At 41.7% G+C, this 19,489-nt stretch overlaps 1 protein-coding gene across 3 annotated transcripts in view; it reads left to right on the forward strand.

The window, feature by feature from the left end:
• The window catches only part of LOC149822836 (orotidine 5'-phosphate decarboxylase), a 37,842-nt gene extending 24,770 nt beyond the window's left edge, over positions 1-13,072 (forward strand). For 2 of the 3 annotated variants that reach the window (XM_089980083.1, XM_089980084.1), the window contains exons 7-8: positions 12,168-12,273; positions 12,600-13,072. In XM_089980083.1, coding sequence (XP_089836209.1) covers positions 12,168-12,273; positions 12,600-12,629 — 136 coding nt within the window. In that variant the 3' untranslated portion in view covers positions 12,630-13,072. The remainder of the gene's footprint in view (positions 1-12,167; positions 12,274-12,599) is intronic. The other variant, XM_089980085.1, reaches the window with a different exon arrangement.
• The last annotated feature ends 6,417 nt before the right edge of the window (positions 13,073-19,489 follow it).

Raw genomic sequence — 19,489 nt, forward strand, 5'->3', positions numbered from 1 at the left:
TTCTTCTAAGTGGTCCCACGCTTTCCCGCTTCCTAAATTTTTGAAAGTGCCTCGCTTCCCGCTCTCGCTTCCCGTATCGCTTCCCGCTCCCGCTTCCTCGACTGGTAAGTCTGGTTGAAAACACGATTATGATTTTTTGAAGAAAAACTCGCAAACCAAGATCTGGAGGCCTACTTCAAACCATATATTGCCCTCTTCAGTCTGCAAATATGTGTCTTTGGGTCTTCAATATTGTACCATGCGGGCTATTCTATATACACTTCTTCTTTCAGGCTCTCGTATAAAAACATATTTTTCACATCCAACTGATTTAAAGACCAACCATAGTCTACAACAAGGGGTAAAATCAGTCTTATAGTATACATTTTGACAACAGGGCTGAATGTCTCGTCATAATCTAGGCCATACCCTTGTGTGTAACATTTTGTCACAAATCTAGCCTTGTACCTCTCTATTGAACCATCGGGTTTATATTTTATCTTATAAATCCACTTCGAACCAACTACATTCTTTCCCTTAGGCCTTGGTACGACTTCCCATGTGTGACACTCACGAAGGGTCTTCATTTCTTCATCCATAGCCTCCACCATCTTTGAGTTTTTGTAGCTTGATTATACAACTTAGGCTCATCATACTTAGTTATCTCACTTAAGAACGATTGATGATCTATAGAAAAGTTGTCGTAACTTACCCATCTCTCCTTGACCTTCTTGGTTCAATAATGTTTTCTTCTTGATGCTGAATCTCTTGGTTTGCTGGTCATGTTTATGTAGTTTTGGATCTTTTGTTGTACATCACACCTTCTTTGTACTTGTGAAATTCGAGTGAGACTCATCCAACTTGGCAGACACGGATGATCATGCTCAGATGAATTGTCCATATCATATCATGGAGATTTCTCATGTAGCTGAAATTTCTTGTCTCTCTTGAGGAAGAAGAAAGTTCTGCTTATGAGACTCTTCAGGACAACTCAAAATTTGCCAAAGGAAGATGCAACCTCGTCATCTTCATGCAACAACTTTTTGATCTCGGCCTGGACCTTGAGCAGTGTCCATGGAGTAACCACGATCCTCACATACTCAGCTCAAACCTTTACTTCTGATGTTAAAATAGTGAAGGAGTTACCTTCAATTTGCACTACTGAGCAAATCTATGCTAAGTCAAGAGAACCAAAAGATTGGAAAGGAGGAAAAAAAGACTTAACTTCTGGCTTATCTGCCAATAGAGTCACTCTAAGAAATTTATATTCACCATGAAATTTATATTCACCATGCTGGCTTGTGGGTTTTTAAGGTTAAAACCAAGAGTGATAGGACTCTAGAAAGATATACGATTAGGTTAGTGGCCGAAGGGTACTCTCAAGAATATGACATTGACTATGAAGAAACTTTTGCACTAGTGGCTAGAATGACTAGTGCATAGTTGTTGCATCTATTAAAAAATGACCCATATATCTGTTAAATTATGTAATCAAACTTGTAATTTCGTATATATATTTTATATATATAAGGTAATACATATACATATATATAATATATGTATATGTATTTACCAATTATATATATAAAATATATATAGTCATAGTAAGGGTAGTTTAGGAATTTTACACATATTCTTTTTCAAGAATATGTTTTTTTTGTATTTTCTTTTTTCTTTTTTTTTTTGTATTTTTGTTTTTTGCATTTAATGCATTGTACATGCATTGGGAGGGGCCCAACCCACTAGTCGTTGGACCCCTCCAACGGTCACATTTGTGACCGTTGGAGGGGCTCCAACGACTATGTGGAGCCCCTCCCAAGGCCTCCTCCAAGCCCTATTTATATGGGCAGCTCCTCTTGTATTTCTTCAAGGGATTTGGGATTATAGCCCAACCTCTTTAGTGTTTATGAAACTTATGGGTGCAAGTGCACATTTGTGATTCGGTGTGTTGTGTTTGTTGTGCACAAGTGTTCTTGGGTGTGTATGTTCACACATTTATTCTTAAGATTGTTGTGTTATCGACTAAAGTATCTTGTTGAAGATACTTTTACATGGTATCAGAGCCTCGTTGAAGAAGAAGAATTGCGACTCGCCTTCTTTTGCATTCCTCGGGAAGCGTGCCTTCAAGTTTTTTTGAAATCAAAGAGGTTCATCTTCTTCGAGCAATATTTTAGGAGCTTCTTTTGTCAAGAAAGACGCAAAAAGTAATTAAGGTACATACTATCTCTTGCATTCTTTCCTCTCTAATGGGCGAAAAAGACTCCTATTTCTCTCTTGGGTTTAAGCTTAATGGCTCAAACTATCATGTTTGGGCCGGTAATATGGAAGCCCATATTAAAGGAAAGGGGCTTTGGGGTTACGTTTATGGATCCATACCGGAACCGGAACCCAAAATTACCATTGTTGAAGGAGGTGATATTAAGATTCTTGAAGGGGATGAAAGACAAAAGGCCCTTGAAGAGTATTCTAAGAAACATGATGATTGGGAAATGAAGATCTTCAAGATATTATCTTGGATTTTCTCATCCGTTGAGACCAAGATAAATGCCAACATCATCAAATTTAAAAGGGATTCCGAAGCTTGGGTATATCTTGAGAAAATGTACACCTCAAGAGATCTATCCCACAAGTACTTTCTTCAAAAGAGGGCTTTGACTCTCCAACAAAATGACATGACCATTCGGGAGTACTTTGCCGAATTATCCTCTATTTGGGACGAGCTCGCAATCCTTGAACCTAAATGGAGTGGTGAGGCTATCGAATTAAGGCACAAACAACTTGAAGAAGACCGGTTCTTCAATTTTTTAAATGGCCTTAGACCCGAATTTGAACAAGTTCGGTCCTCTCTTCTCTCCGCCTTCACATCCCCCTCACTCGAAGATGTTATCACCAAGCTAAGTGGTGAAGAAACCCGTATGGGGATTGGCAAAAATAACCCTAGCATTCTTGTTACTTCTTCTACTCAAGAAGATGGTGAAATGGCTAATGCCGTGTCAAGACCGGGAAATAACATGAGGACCTATAGACCTCCTCATTTCAAGAATCAAGGTCAAGGAGGAAATGATCGGTATGGCAAAAGAGACTATAGCAAAGTAACTTGCTATCATTGTAAAGAACCCGGACATATCAAACCCTTGTGTCCTAAATGGAAGAAATTGATTGCAACGGTTATGGCATCTCAAGTTGAAGAACGACCCCCTTTATCAAGTGAGTCTCTTTCTCTTCAACAAATCGTGGAAGCCCTACAACCTCTTCTCAAGGGAGGTACTTCCGGAGCAGCTATGTCATCCTCTTCCCCCGGTAAGACATCTTGGCTTTTAGATTCCGGGGCATCCTTTCACATGACCCCTAGTTATTGCACTCTTTCAAATTTTTCTAAAAGTGCTTTTCCATCCTTTGTATCAACCGCGGACGGTACATCTCTTGAGATTAAAGGAATAGGTAATTTTGAAAAACAAGACTTCTTTGTTCCAAAAATTCGTTTTATCCCAAACCTTAACCTAAATCTTCTTTCCGTTTCCCAACTCTCGGACCATGGTTGCGATATAAAATTTTCTTCTAATAAATGTTGTATACAGGATCGCCAGTCCGGGAGATTGATTGGGGAAGGCTCTAGAAGAGGAGACCTCTACTACGTAGATTTTCTTCAAGTTCCCAAGAGTCAATTTTGCAACGTCGTCCAAAACAAAGACATTCATGTATGGCATAAGAGATTGGGTCATCCCAATATTGTTAAAATCTCGTACTTGCCTTTTGTTAAACATCTTTGTAAAAGTGACTTTTTGTGTAATGAATGCATTCTTGGGAAAATGAAATGTTTGCCCTTTCCTCAAAGATCCATGTTTACGACAAAACCATTTGAAATTGTCCATTCCGATGTATGGGGACCGGCTCCGGTAATGTCTAAAGGAGGTTTTTCATATTATGTAATCTTTGTGGATGACTATACTAGGTTTTGTTGGATCTATTTCCTTAAACATAAACATGAAGTTTTTTCAACCTTTAAAAATTTTCACATGATGATTTCAAATCAATTCAATGGATGTTTAAAAATTTTTAGGTCTGACTCTGGAGGAGAATACCTCTCAAATGAATTTAAGGGTTATCTTGAAAATTTTGGAATTCTTCACCAAAAATCATGTCCAAAAACCCCTCAACAAAATGGGTTAGCCGAACGAAAACACAGGCACATCATTGAAACAACTAGGACTTTGCTCATTTCTCAAAACATTCCAAAAAATCTTTGGGCTGAGGCAGCTCTTACCTCTGTCTATCTCATAAACCGACTTCCATCGAAAAATTTAAACAAAATTTCTCCCTTTGAAAAACTGTATGATAAGGAACCTGATTATAGCAGGTTAAGGGTCTTTGGGTGTAAGTGTTTTGTTCTTACTGATAAGAATGACAAACTTTCTCCAAAGGCCATTCCTTGTGCCTTTCTTGGCTATTCTGAAACCCAAAAGGGGTTTCGTTGTTATGATATCAAAAGTGATAAGTTGTATGTTTCCAGGAACGTGAGTTTTTTGGAAAATGTTAGTGGATTTGAAAGTTGTGACCCCCATAATGAAAATATGGATTACTCTTTTTTATTTGATTTACTGAATAAGGACGATGATACTAGTGATAATGAGTCAGATCAAGATAACCCAAATGAACTTGAAACCGAGGAAAACATCTCCTTGTCTCCTTCGTCACATCAACCTATTGAATTACCTAGAGACCCTATCACCTACTCTCATAGAGATCAAAACAACTTTAGGAGTGCTCTTGACAGATATAATGATGCCAGTTCCAGTGCCTCTCAGAATGAAGTGATCCCTCGTAGAACTGAGAGAAGTAGAAGGCCTCCTTCTAGGTTCATTTCCTATGACTCTTTCTCACCAAGATATAGAGCCTGCCTTAGTGCCATCCACTCTTATATAGAACCTAGAAATTTTGAAGAAGCACGTAAATGCCCTGAATGGATTAATGCCATGGACAATGAACTTGAGGCTCTGAGAAGAGCCAAAACCTGGGAATTCCAAAATCTTCCTAAAGGCAAGAAAACAATAGGGTGCAGATGGGTTTTCAAAGTAAAAACTAAAAGTGATGGATCCCTTGAAAGGTATAAAGCTCGCTTAGTTGCAAAAGGATATAGTCAAGAATATGGTATTGACTATGAAGAAACTTTTGCTCCTGTAGCTCGTATGGTCACTGTTTGATGTCTTATAACCGTTGCCTCTATCAACAAATGGAACATCTATCAAATGGATGTGAAAAATGCCTTTTTAAATGGCGATTTAAGCAAAGAAGTCTACATGGATGCTCCTCCTGGAATGGAGACTCCTAAGGGAAAGGTGCTTCGTCTTCAGAAAGCACTCTATGGCCTAAAACAAGCTCCCAAGGCTTGGTATGATAGATTTAACTCTGTTATGATTGAGAATGGTTTTTCCTCTTGTTTTACTGACACTGCTCTATTTGTTAGAAAATCCAATACAGGGATTGTTATTTTACTTCTGTATGTTGATGACATGCTCATCACTGGGAGTGATTCTAACGGGGTTAAAAGTATAAAATCTATCTTAAAAGATAAATTTGAAATGTCTGACTTGGGTTTTTAACTTATTTTTTGGGAATTGAAGTGGCATACTCTCTTCGAGGATATTTCTTATCTCAAACTAAGCTTGCTTCTGAGATCATTGACAGGTCAGGTATTACAGATGAGAAGCTGTGTGAAACTCCTGCGGTAGTAGGAGCAAAGATGAAAATTGATGATGGAGTTCCCCTATTGGATCCTACACCTTACAGACAGCTTGTAGGGTCCCTGATGTATCTGAGTATTACCAGACCAGATATATCCCATGCAGTCCATACTGCAAGTCAATTTCAGCATGCGCCTACATCCGTTCACATGAGTGCCATATTACGGGTCGTAAGATACATAAAGGGTACTCTAAATAAGGGAGTTTTTCTGTCTTCTTCCTCTGATTTAAAATTGATTGCTTATACTGACTCAGATTGGGGAGGTGACCCAAATAACCGTCACTCCACCACTGGTTTTTGTGTGTTCTTAGGAGACTCACTAATTTCGTGGAGATGCAAGAAGCAACAAAAGGTGTCGCTCTCCTCAACTGAAGCTGAATATCGTGCCATGGCCACTACTACCATGGAGATTGTTTGGATTCACCAACTGCTAGAAGACATGGGGATCAAAATTGAAGGACCCACCAAGCTATGCTGCGACAACAAAAGTGCAATCTACATTGCAAAGAATCACACCTTTCATGAGCGGACAAAACACATCGAAATGGACTGTCACTATGTTCGTGAAGCATATCTTCGAGGAGTTATCGACCTTCCTTATGTCACGTCCGAATATCAGTTGGCCGATTTCTTTACTAAAGCCCTGTGCGCTCCGCGGTTCAACTTCCTTCTTGGCAAACTATCGGTCATCTTGCCCTAAGTTTGAGGGGGGGTGTTAAATTATGTAATCAAACTTGTAATTTCGTATATATATTTTATATATATAAGGTAATACATATACATATATATAATATATGTATATGTATTTACCAATTATATATATAAAATATATATAGTCATAGTAAGGGTAGTTTAGGAATTTTACACATATTCTTTTTCAAGAATATGTTTTTTTGTATTTTCTTTTTTCTTTTTCTTTTTGTATTTTTGTTTTTTGCATTTAATGCATTGTACATGCATTGGGAGGGGCCCAACCCACTAGTCGTTGGACCCCTCCAACGGTCACATTTGTGACCGTTGGAGGGGCTCCAACGACTATGTGGAGCCCCTCCCAAGGCCTCCTCCAAGCCCTATTTATATGGGCAGCTCCTCTTGTATTTCTTCAAGGGATTTGGGATTATAGCCCAACCTCTTTAGTGTTTATGAAACTTATGGGTGCAAGTGCACATTTGTGATTCGGTGTGTTGTGTTTGTTGTGCACAAGTGTTCTTGGGTGTGTATGTTCACACATTTATTCTTAAGATTGTTGTGTTATCGACTAAAGTATCTTGTTGAAGATACTTTTACAATATCAACTGGATGTTAAAAATGCTTTTCTAGACGGTGAATTAAATGAGGAGGCCCGTATAGTCATTGTTGATATTTGTACTAAGTTTGACATTATAGAAACCCTTGAAGTGATTAATGCTAAATTAAGGCTAGAAGATAAGACTCTGCTCGAAGATCCTATACTTTACCACCAACTTGTAGGGTCTCTCACTTGTCTATCACTCGACCAGATAGCTCATGCAGTTCACTCTACCAGCCAGTTTCAACATGCTCTGACCACTGTGCACATGAATGTTGTATTAAGAATTGTCAGATATATCAAGAATACTATAACAAAAGGAGTTTTTTATCCCCATCTTCTTCATTGGACTTACATGCTTATATTGATACTGACTAGGGAGAAAATTCCAATGATAGAGTCTCAACTATGAGTTTTTGTGTATTTTTAGATGACTCTTTGATTTTTTGGAGATGCAAGAAGCAACAAAAAATATTCCTATCTTCAACTTCAACAGAAGCTGAATATTGTGCGATGACTACGACAACGGACTCTTTTGCTTATATTGTGCCTTTGTATTGTCAATTATTGGATTTGTATGTGCTTTTGCACTTTGTTACTACAATTCCACATATTTCATTACATATGACTAGAAATATGCAGCCAAATTTCATGAGAAATACAAGGTTTTAATCAAGATTTAATGGTCTATATATATGAATCTGATATATGATAATCAGATCTATATAATAGAACAAGCCAGATGAGAAAGAATATGTGAGAAAAGAGGAAAAACAACAATCTTGATTTGAAAGGATAGCAAGAAAAGAGAAAAGAAAGGTAAATCATCAATCTTGATTGAAAAAAAACAAAAGGGGAGAGAGAAAGAACAGATCTGAAATCAATAAAGACAAAAATCAAAAGATTTGGGGAAGCAGGAAGCAAGAAGAAGAAAAAAGTAGGAAGATTGAAAAAGGCAAAACAAGATTTGTTAAAGCATACCTTGGGTGCGCTTTATCGATCGATTCGCTTTGATACCATGGAAATTCTGGTACCCAATGTGAAACAGAGCCTCTTCACACAGAGAAGAAAGAAAGAGAATAGAGGTTTTAGGACAGATTTTTCTGATCTCATGTTTCCCAATGTGGGAATGTGCTATGGGGCTCCTTTTATAATAAAAAAAACATGATGGTTGATTACAATAATCCCTTTTACTACAAGACACAACATATACATTAATTAAGGGCAAAACAGACCAAACACATAATGCAGTTACACATATATATGACCAAGGTCTGACATGATCTGGGTCTGGGTCTGATGTGATCTCGAACTGAACACTATCCAATATGATGGGAAATCATTGGTGTGGTATGACATTTTGGATTTCAGATTTGCTGGAATAAAGGAGAAATAACCCAAGACTTTCTAATTTTATAGGATCTAAACATTTGTGGGATTTTCCTTCAATTCCTCCTTGCAGGCTCGAGGGCATTGAGCTGCCAGGCTTGGTGATATCTGCAACAATGATTGGGTGGTTAAAATATCTCACTATTGAGTAAGATCAGATTACTGTACCTAGTTTGGCAATTGAGTTATCACAATTCTTAAAGATGGAGGCTAAAAGGGGAACTTATAGGTCTATGACTATGAGTAAGCTGATCTAGATTCTCGTTCCTGATAGACCCAGGGGCACTTTATGAAGATCATGATGATGAAGTTTGGAAGTTCGGACATTAGAGGCCTGAACCAAGAGGACCACCTGTTGCATCTTTTCAATTTCCTCTATTTACAAACTTTGTTATCTGTTATGTCACGTAGGTGTGGGTGCAGCTATGCGGCACTTTCAAAAACTTGGGTGTGAGGGTGCGGGGAGGGTATATATATATATATATATATATATGATTCCTTTTACTTTATCCACCATTTTTGTCCTTTAAACAAAAAAATAAAATTTTTAAATTAAAATCAAATTTTTTTAAGGACTTGGAAACCTAGGCCAGGGCTGCGACCCAGGCCAAGCCTGGGTGGGTTCATCGGAACCCCACCCATCCTGGGCCCCACCCAAGTTCACCCGAACCCTACCCAGCCTTTGTGGGTTCAACCGAACCTCAACCAGCCTACGTGGGTTCATCCGAACCCCACCTAGCCCAGGCCCAGCCCAAGCTTGGGTGGGTTCACCAGAACCCCACTCAACTTGGGAGGGTTCACTTGAACCCCACGGGAGGGTTCAATTGAACCTGCCCCAAGGCCCTCAATAACAAAGAGAGAGAGAGAGGTCAAGGTGCGCAATGGGCTAGGCAGCCCAGTGGGCTAAGCCGACCTGGCACACCATGGGCCGGGTTCGGGTCAAGGTTTTAGGCTCTGACTTGTTAGCTACCAGGTCGAAACCTGGCTCGTTCTATGCATGGGCCGGGCCTGGGTCGGCCCACGGACTACCGGGCCGACCCGATGGGCCTAAGCTACCAAATTATTTTTTTAGTAGTTAGTTGCATAGTAACTTGATAACTATTACTATTTACCTAATTAGTTCTATTGATTATATGGGAATATAAAGATAATTATTTGGGTGCATTAATCTTTCATTTAATTCATTATTTTTGGTGTTGTATTAATTAATTTATGAACTTCATTAAAAAATAACTTACAAATGGGTTTGGGCCGAGCTGGACTGACTCGCTGAACATTGGCTTATTGGGTCACCGGGTCGGGTCATGGGCTGCTCTTTAAATCCAAGTCCGTTAAGAACCGGGCCAAAACCCTGCCTATTAATAAATGGGTTGGGTCATCTCCAGGTCGGGCTGCACTTAAAACCCGATGGGCCAAGCTCTAAACGGGCTTGGGCCGGCTTGATGCCTACCCCTAGGCAGCGGCGGCGATGGTAGCAGCGAGGAAAGCAAAGAGAGGGGGGGGGGGATCGTGGCCTAACACCCCTCTTGTTTCTTTTATTACTTTTAAGCTTTGGGCCAAAATGGTTTTGGTCAGAGTTGACTGAGTCCATTTTTTGATGAAAATGAATTTGAGTTTAGATGACCGCACCCAAACTCATGATGATTGCACTGGGTGCAGCAAGGCCTGCGTCCTACCTCTTCCGCATCTCGTCATGACGGAACAGGTGCAGCATCCCTTTGGGCGAGTCCTTGTTACATAGGTTATCTGTTGTATCTCAAGACTAAACAGGAAAGTATTCCTCTTTGATTAACAAATTGGAGAGGATGTGATTTTCTTACTAGGCATCAAAAGGAAGAGTGGGAGGTAGGTATCATGATTTTATCGAATAGAAGATGGGTGGGATGATGCATTGACATTGTCAATTTCTTTGTCAGTTGTATTTGAAGGCATCTTTGAGGAGGAGACCTTGCTATTTATTGGATTTTATGAACCTGCAGCCAACTGTAGAGAATGAGAAATCTGCGATTTTGTCCCTCTTCAGATTGTCACTATACATGTCCAACAATAGTTCTATCCCCATGCTTTGATGACATTGAACCACTTCATATTATCCAAAGAAGTTTTATTGAAATTTCATGATCTAGAAGGGCAATTTTTTCTGAGAAGCCTATTGGACCACACTGCTATGATGATCAAATGGGTAGTAGTGATTTGGAGGTATCCTAGTTCATATCTGAAATTTTGGTGGTTAGTGTTTGTCGATGTGCTTAAATCATGGTAACAAACACATCATAGGGAGTGGTAGGCTGCATTCAGATTAATGAGAATTGGAATTTGCTATCAAAGGGTAGTGGAGTGGAAGAATGGGACAAATAAAAGCACATCTAAGTAAAAGTTGTTAGATATGAACAATGTTTTTTATTAAATAAAAATCTAATAGTTTGTGCAATATTTACTTCAAAAATCTTGATTCATGAATATGAGGAATGTGATTTTTAGTAGTAGGAATTGTGATTCCTAACTGCTTCCTACTTGTTTTGGAAGCAGGTTGCTTGTCACTTCTGATTTGAGCTTCCTAGAAAGCAGGCTTCCACTGTGCCTAGGTGCTTCCTGTAACTAATCCCAAATGCATATAGATTAACTAAATGATAAATTTTCAATAACTCGAGAAGCTAGGGCCATAGTTGCCAGAAAAATTGAAAATGAGAAATACTGTGGGAGTCAAAAGAAGGGGCATATTAACATTTTAAAAATGTTTGGGAAGTGAGAACTGGAAAGGAAGCAATGTGGAGCATTGTTTGAGAAGAAAAATTGGATGTACATATGAAGAGATAAAGAAGCAAATGAAGTAACAAAAGAAATAAGTAATGGATATCATAATTCATACGCTATATTATGACTTCCCTAGATCACACTATTTAAAAGCGCAACAAAGTACCCATGTGGTTCAAAAACAATAATTATTATATGCAATGTTGGAGATAAGAATGAATTTACAAATAAAAGGCTTACTTTGTATGTGGCGTTAAAAATAGTAAGGACAAAATACAAATTAATCTGACACTGACACATCTTCTGCAATATCTATTATTGCATCTAAAAGAAGCATTGTGAGATATGGTAAATACTTCTTATATGTGCAGCAATTCCTTTAAGAATCTTGATTATTGTATTTAGAAAACTCAATTTCTTAGTCTGGGAATCGTGATTGATGAATATGGAGAATCAGAATTCTGATTAGAAGTGTTATTCGTGAGTACTTCATAACCATTGCTTACAAATTGGGCTTCCCACTATCCCTCAGCACTTTCCATTATCCTGACCAGTGTTTCATCAATGAAGACAAGGCACGAGAACATTGTATCTTTTTGAAGAAGAGAACATTGTAGTGTCCCTTTACCTACCAAATTCAATAACTCATCACAAAGATCCGACATAAAAACAAAGAACACAATACTTTTGGATAAAATGTGGTTCATTTGTCCATATATATGATGAGATTGCGATTATAATCTATTGCTTTTTTAATACAAGTTATGTATAAGTTCAGTGGGCACGATTGCTATTAAGACATGCAAGATGCACATGTGAGGGATGCATTTTGTGGATTCCAGTGTTCATTACATCATATTCTTTGCTGTCTTCTGAAATCATTCCCTTAAACTTGATAAATTGATGTTTTAGGAAAATTATATGCTGTACTTTTGTTCCCTCTAAGTAATTTAACTGTAGCAAGAGATTTATGTGCAATTTCTAGAACTTGAATTTATTATGTTTACTCGTGTAGGCTTCCTGTAAAGACACTTCAGCTAGAACAAATGGCAGTCGTGGGAACTGCTGAAGCACCATCAATCGTTGCCAGTCGAATGCAGTTGGTCTTTAGCACACTAGAGGTATGGAAATTTAAGCAATTTGTGTCTGTGTGACAGTTTTTGCATTCATTTTTGTGCATGTAATATATTGTTTTGTATGCCCTAATCAGAAATGTCAATTTGATACATTCTTTCATTCAACGTGGTTTGCTATTTTGTGGATTTGATTTTTTTTTCCATGTTTGCATGTGAATAGATCTCTTGCAACTTTAACAAGTGTTAAAAAAACGAACAAGAAAAAGAATAGGAAAATATGGAAATAGCGGTTGTAAGCTGCTTTGCCTTTGTGCTTCTTTAAAATCAACTAACTTTACTTTAGCTGATTGGTCAATTCTGTGGTTTGACAGGTTGTTAGCCCCCAATGGCCAAGAGTGTAGCAAATATTGTAGCGTCTTCTCTGAATGAAATGTAATTATTTTGTGATAACATGTCCAGCTTTTGCATATTCCCAGATTAATTATTGCTCCCATTTACTGAAGATTTGTAAATTTGAATAACTGCTAGTAGTAGAAAATAAGAAACCATCTTAAACAGAGCAGGAAATTTTTTTCATATAGTTGCTGTGGACTAGGTCTTCCAAATCAAGGGTTCAGGTTCAGTTCGGCAGATAGTTTCTGATCAAGAGCTGCCTCTACAGTCTATAAAAGGCTCCATGTGTTATATAAATGTTATTAAGGATGTGTTTCTGTCAGCATTGCCTTCCCTTACCATGTGAAACCCTTGTAAAATGGTAATGGGTCGTGCACTCTAATGAATATATGTATTTTTAAAGTTTTTCACCAGCATTGCAACTACTATTGACATATCAACATAATCTTCATCACTGTGTTTGTCTTCAATGCCTGTTACAAAATAGAAATGAGATGGCGATAAGAGGTAGAACTTGATGTGTCAAGATTTTCATTTTAGAATCTTAGCTGAATTGGTGTTTGAGAGCTTCTTTTCAGACTTCTTGGTAGATATTTCTAATGTGATGTTGACCAAACATATTCCAAAATTCTGTGGCTTGGATACCTTTCTCGGCCTTTTAGCTAAGTGTACCTTTGCCCCCATTTTCTTGAATTAGTTATATTTTTAATACATTGAGGCAAGCTTTCTGTTTATATATTCTCCCAATTTAAAAAGTCTACCTACTTGTCAGAATCAAATGAACCATGAAATCAAGCATGTAGATCACATCCGCATTGTCAGATTAAATAGGAAAATAGGAAAACGTTTGAAAATGCCCATTTGCATATAAGTTCACATATTCTTATAACACATATGGGCATATGTTTAATAGTCAATTGTATGTGAAATCTTGGTGGAATCTCACGATGCAAGTCATTTTGACTCAATCCAACCTCATAGGTGTCTTCAGCATGGTCGATTTAGAGGGAATTGACCCTTGGATCATGTTTTTTCAACAAAAAACTATGTTCTTTTGAGTCAGGAAAATTTGGTGCATTTATAACTGTCAATTTTTCATCGTCCCAAAAACCTGTGCACAGGTTGGATTCCAGCAATTAAAGCCATTTCCTACTAAAAAATCATGTAGATCACATCCATGGGCTTGTTGGATAAAAAACAAAAAATAAAAAAATGGAGTTTGCTAAGTCATTTTTTCATATAAACGGTTGTAGCTTGACCATATTTTCATCCTTGAAATTAAGCCCCGATAATAACGTGCTACCATGTTTGAAGGTACTGTTATCATTTTTTCCTTTCACAATTTATTTTATTTACAATTTTTGTGATACCATTAAGGATGAAATGCATCATTGACTTGATTCTAGGATTTCTCTGTTGTCAAAATGCTGTTTTTTTTTTTTACTTGGAGAACCGCCCCAGGCGCAGAGACATAGCTGTGCTGGCTCAGCCTGCCATACTTACAGTCGCTGTCCTGTCAGTGTAAAACTCAGAGGGCTTACCCCTTGACCCCAGGGAGTCGCCAAGCTTTGGCTTACGCAGTGAGGTGATGCCCATGAGATTTGAACCTAGACAGTCAAACAGTCTAGGCCCCATCCCACTACGCCAAACCCATTGGGTCTGTCAAAATGCTGTTACTTTAAGATTAACGGCACGACAATGCCATGGAAGACGACCAGGCCCAAGGGGCCTTGGACCAAAAAGCAACCAAGCTACTTGGATGCTGTTCTTTACCAAGATGAACGGCACCCAAGAATTCACCAAAGGGTACTTGAAGCAATCTATAACATTCCTTTGGCGACGACTGATTGATGCCATTGATCTAGAAAATGAATGGCATTGGAAAGACTTATGGGGCCCATCTAGGTAAAGACCTTCTGTTTGCAGGGTTTCTGAGTGTTTGTCATAGAGATGAATGGCGCTCAAAGCCCCTTTGATCTGATCCTCTCTCTAATGTTATGCAGATCAACTAGTTTTAAAATGCCAACATTTTTTTTTTCGTTTATTATATGAAGAAACTGCACCTGAGATTGGAGACCTGACTGTGCTGGTCTTAGCCTGCCATACTTACAGTCGCCGTTCTAGTGAGCTAAAACTCTGTGGTCATCCTCCTTGACCCCTAAGGAGCTTCTTGCTTCGCCTTGCGGAAGGGGTTGCTCACACAGGAACCAAACTTTGGAGTATAGGGAGACCTCCCTGTCCACGAGCTTGAGACAATGTAGGCAACAACTAAGGGTCTACACTACCAGTGTTGTGAGAGGCGTACGCCTCAGTACCTGAAGCGTATGCCTCAGAGGCGAGGCGCACGCTCAAGGTACTGAGGCGTGCTGTGATGCGCAAACTGGCCCTCATCAACCTCCAGAACCCCCTCCTTCATCCCCAAGTCTTCCTCCTCCGCCCGATTAGTCGGCTGTGCTAACCCCAAGTGCCGGTGGATCCACCGCCACTTGCCGGCCAACTGGTCCTCCGCCGCTCCCTGCCTCCCCTCCCACCGCTTCACTTCCATACCAGTTGTGAGAGGCGTACGCCTCAGTACCTGGGGTGTACGCCTCAGAGGCGAAGCGCAGGCTCAACGCCTCGCTTCGCCTCATCGCATTTAACAACCTTGTACACTACCAGCAACTTCGTTAAACACAAATGAGAGTAAGGGCATGTTTTCTAAGTAAAAAAAGCAAGGTCATCTAATCACACTTTTCCATGGGCAACTGTAACTTGAAAAAGTAGCTCAGCTATGAAAAGTGATCGTGTGGAAATTAAATTTCAGAGGATCCACTGAATTTCAGCATCTTCATTAGAAAAAAAACATAATTCCAACCTCGAAAACATATCAACATGACTTATTAGCTAATCTGTTTCTTTCCATTTGCAGGTTGGAAACAGTATAGGGCAGTCAACGGGTTGGGTACCCGACCCATCAGGGTATACCCAAACCCATCCATATAACAAATGACTGGGTTCGGGTTTTTCCAGGTCATGGAAATGGAATCTCAAATCCAGGCCCGCATAATTTCAAAAATTACTTTTACTGAAATACATACAAAATACTCAGGTAAGGTTGGGTACCAGGCAAAAAAGTCAGATCGGGTTGGGTACCTGGCAAAAATCATAACCCAAACCCAGTCTTCATATTGCTTGGGACAGGTTCAGGTTGACCCAAATATTATTAGGGTTGGCACTTTTCATGCCCATACTCTGGAATTTGGGTTCGGGTCGGGCAGGGTACGCCGATACCCATTGACAGCCCTAAAACAGTAGACTGGGTTTTCATGGTAAATTCGTTTGGTGATGTATCGTTTTAAAACAGTACTCTAACCATGTCGGTTCTCTCAATTGATTTATTCTTAAAGCTAAAAAGAAAAAGCAAAGTGGTGCATCCAAATCCAATGTGGAGGACAAATAGAAAAAGAGTATGACTGCATCTATGAGCTTTGTAAATTGATCAGGTTTAGTCGACTTGGGAAATAGATCGTCCATTTCCATATGTAGTCTTGCTAAATGGGTCAGATTAGAAATTCCAAGACAAAATTCATACTGAATAAGACACTAATTACTAAGTACCTTTATTTAGTTCATAAATGCATACATATCACTTCGAGAGAATAAATGCATCTCTCTCTCTCTCTCAAGGGTGTCCATTTTAAAGAGATCCAAATCTAAATCCACATTAAAATCTACCCAGCTGGTCCAATCTCTGGGTGGGGTCGCTGGCACTCAAGCCCTTACGGAGCCAAAAGGCACATGCACACTCAGTGGGAGTCGAACATGGGACGAAGGGGTCAACACCTTATCCCAAGCCTGCTACCAGCCTACCACTGGTTCTTTTGGCTAAGATAAAGTGAAGTTGTAGCTGCAATGCCTAGAAAGGAAACCGTAATCACGAGTATGATCACCAATTCAGAAAGCAGAAATTATCCCAAAAAGATTTAGTGGTCCAGTTTGGGGATCATGATTTGTGAGAACTCGGGCCACCGTTTTAAATGAGTAGTTAATGATACAGCGACTTTAATTGAACTAAACGTGACATCTGTCCATCACTTTATGCTGCCAGTTTTATTTACCTGGCATAGAGGCAGAGCTTACCAACGCGGGCGCATGGTTGCCCGTGTGGCCGGCAGGGTGGTTGTGAGGACACCCGGATCAAACCCAGCTGGTGCACGGGTGTGTCCATAGCTTTTAGAGGTAGGCGACTTAAGGCAGGGTGGTCATGGGCAAGGTTGTTAAATGCGATGAGGCGAAGCGAGGCGTTGAGCCTGCGCTTCGCCTCTGAGGCGTACGCCTCTCACAACTGGAATGGAAGTGAAGCGGTGGGAGGGGAGGCAGTAAGAGAAGGACCACCCGCCCAGCTGGTACGGAAGCGAGGGATATGCCGGTTGTCCGGTGGTCGGAGAAGACTGAGCAGCAGCTGCAGCACAGCAACTCTGGTGGTCGGTGGTCACAACTGGTGGGAGGTTGATGAGGGGCGCATCACAGCAACGCCTCAGTACCTTGAGCGTGCGCCTCGCCTCTGAGGCGTACGCCTCTCACAACACTGGTCATGGGGCCCCACCCAAAAAATTTTCTCACCCTCATTTAAAAGAAAACAACGTAGAGGCAGATATTCGAATTTAACGTGAAAATAAGCAGTTGGAGGAGGTGGCTGCTTGTTACTCCAATGTTTATTTTTAAAACAACTGCATCAAGAAATCATTTAAATACAAAAGTAGAGCTGGGCTTGCAGAACATCAGAAAACACTACTTGTGACGGCAATACAAAGCATTAATCCCCAAGCACGCCTTTACAGTATCGTAGGCACAACCACACACTAATCTCGATGGGACTGCAACTTGTGTTTTTGAACTTGCAACAATTTACTACAAACCATAGTGTTTTCCTCAAAATTATAGTTGCTACATTTGGTGAATCTATCGTCCTCCACCACCGACTCCACCTCCTGCACCGCCACTGGATCCACCACCAATGCCACCTCCAGCACCACCACCAGCTCCGCTGCCAACTCCACCTCCGGCACCACCACCAATGCCACCTCCAGCACCTCCACCAGCTGCACCTCCACCTCCAGTACCGCCTCCAACTCCACCTCCAAATCCGATTCCGAATCCAAGTCCAAATCCTCCACCAATGCCATGTCCACCACCCAGTCCACTTCCAAAACCATTGCCACCACCTACACCACCTCCAGCACCACCTCCAACACCTCCACCAAAACCACTTCCAGATCCTCCTCCTGCTCCACCACCACCGCCTCCAAATCCCCCACCAGCACCAGCACCTGCACCACCACCGCCTCCAAATCCCCCACCAGCACCTGCACCACCACCAAATCCTCCACCATGCCCAGATCCTCCACCACCACCTCCGCCTCCAAATCCACCACCAACACCACCACCAGCACCACCACCAAACCCTGCACCATGTCCAGATCCTCCACCTGCTCCACCACCACCACCGCCAACACCACCGCCAACACCACCGCCAACCCCACCACCTACACCACCACCAAACCCTGCACCATGTCCGGATCCTCCACCTGCTCCACCACCACCTCCACCTCCAAATCCAACACCACCGCCAACACCAACACCACCACCAAACCCAGCACCATGTCCGGATCCTCCGCCTGCTCCTCCACCACCTCCACCTCCAAATCCACCACCACCAGCACCGCCACCTACACCACCACCAAACCCTGCACCATGTCCGGATCCTCCACCTGCTCCACCACCACCTCCACCTCCAAATCCACCACCACCGCCAACACCACCACCTACACCACCACCAAACCCTGCACCATGTCCGGATCCTCCACCTGCTCCACCACCACCTCCACCTCCAAATCCACCACCACCGCCAACACCACCACCAACACCAACACCTACACCACCACCAAACCCTGCACCATGTCCGGATCCTCCACCTGCTCCACCTCCAAATCCACCACCACCACCAACACCACCACCAGCACCGCCACCTACACCACCACCAGGTCCGAATCCTCCACCTGCTCCACCTCCAAATCCACCACCACCACCTAAACCACCGCCAGCACCACCTCCACCTCCACCAAAACCATGTCCAGATCCTCCTCCTGCTCCGCCTCCAAATCCACCACCACCACCTAAACCACCTCCAGCACCACCACCACCTAAACCACCTCCAACACCTCCACCAAAACCATGTCCAGATCCTCCTCCTGCTCCACCACCACCTAAACCACCTCCAGCACCACCACCACCTAAACCACCCCCAGCACCACCTCCAACACCTCCACCAAAACCATGTCCAGATCCTCCTCCTGCTCCACCACCACCACCGCCTCCGAACCCACCAGCACCACCTCCCTGCCCAGACCCTCCACCAGCTCCTCCACCACCACCAGCTCCAAATCCACCTCCAACACCACCACCTCCAAGACCTCCGCCGCCACCAAACCCACCACCGTGGCCGTATCCTCCGCCCGGACCATATCCTCCACCAGGACGGTACCCGCCACCGGGACCATATCCACCACAGCGCCTCCACCATGGCCGGCAGGGCGGCCGCCCGTAGCCATAACCAGACCGGCCGTATGGCCCATATCCATAACCAGGCTCGCCGTAGAGCTCCTGGCCGAAGTTTTTCACATCGGAAGGAACCGTCCTTGCCCCAACATGAGCAACATAGAAGAAGATGAGCGCCACCAGGGCCAGCAGCACCAGGCGTTTGCCTGGAGGAGCCATGACCCTACTACACAGACTGATCTAATCAAACCAAGCAAAAAAAATCTGTTTGTTCGAGTCTTGGCATGGCATGAGTTAAGGAGCATACCATCATTTATAGCCGTTGGGTGCA

This window comes from Nuphar pumila, chromosome 11 (assembly GCF_984573655.1).
Source record: "Nuphar pumila chromosome 11, dmNupPumi1.hap1.1, whole genome shotgun sequence".
NCBI lineage: Eukaryota > Viridiplantae > Streptophyta > Magnoliopsida > Nymphaeales > Nymphaeaceae > Nuphar > Nuphar pumila.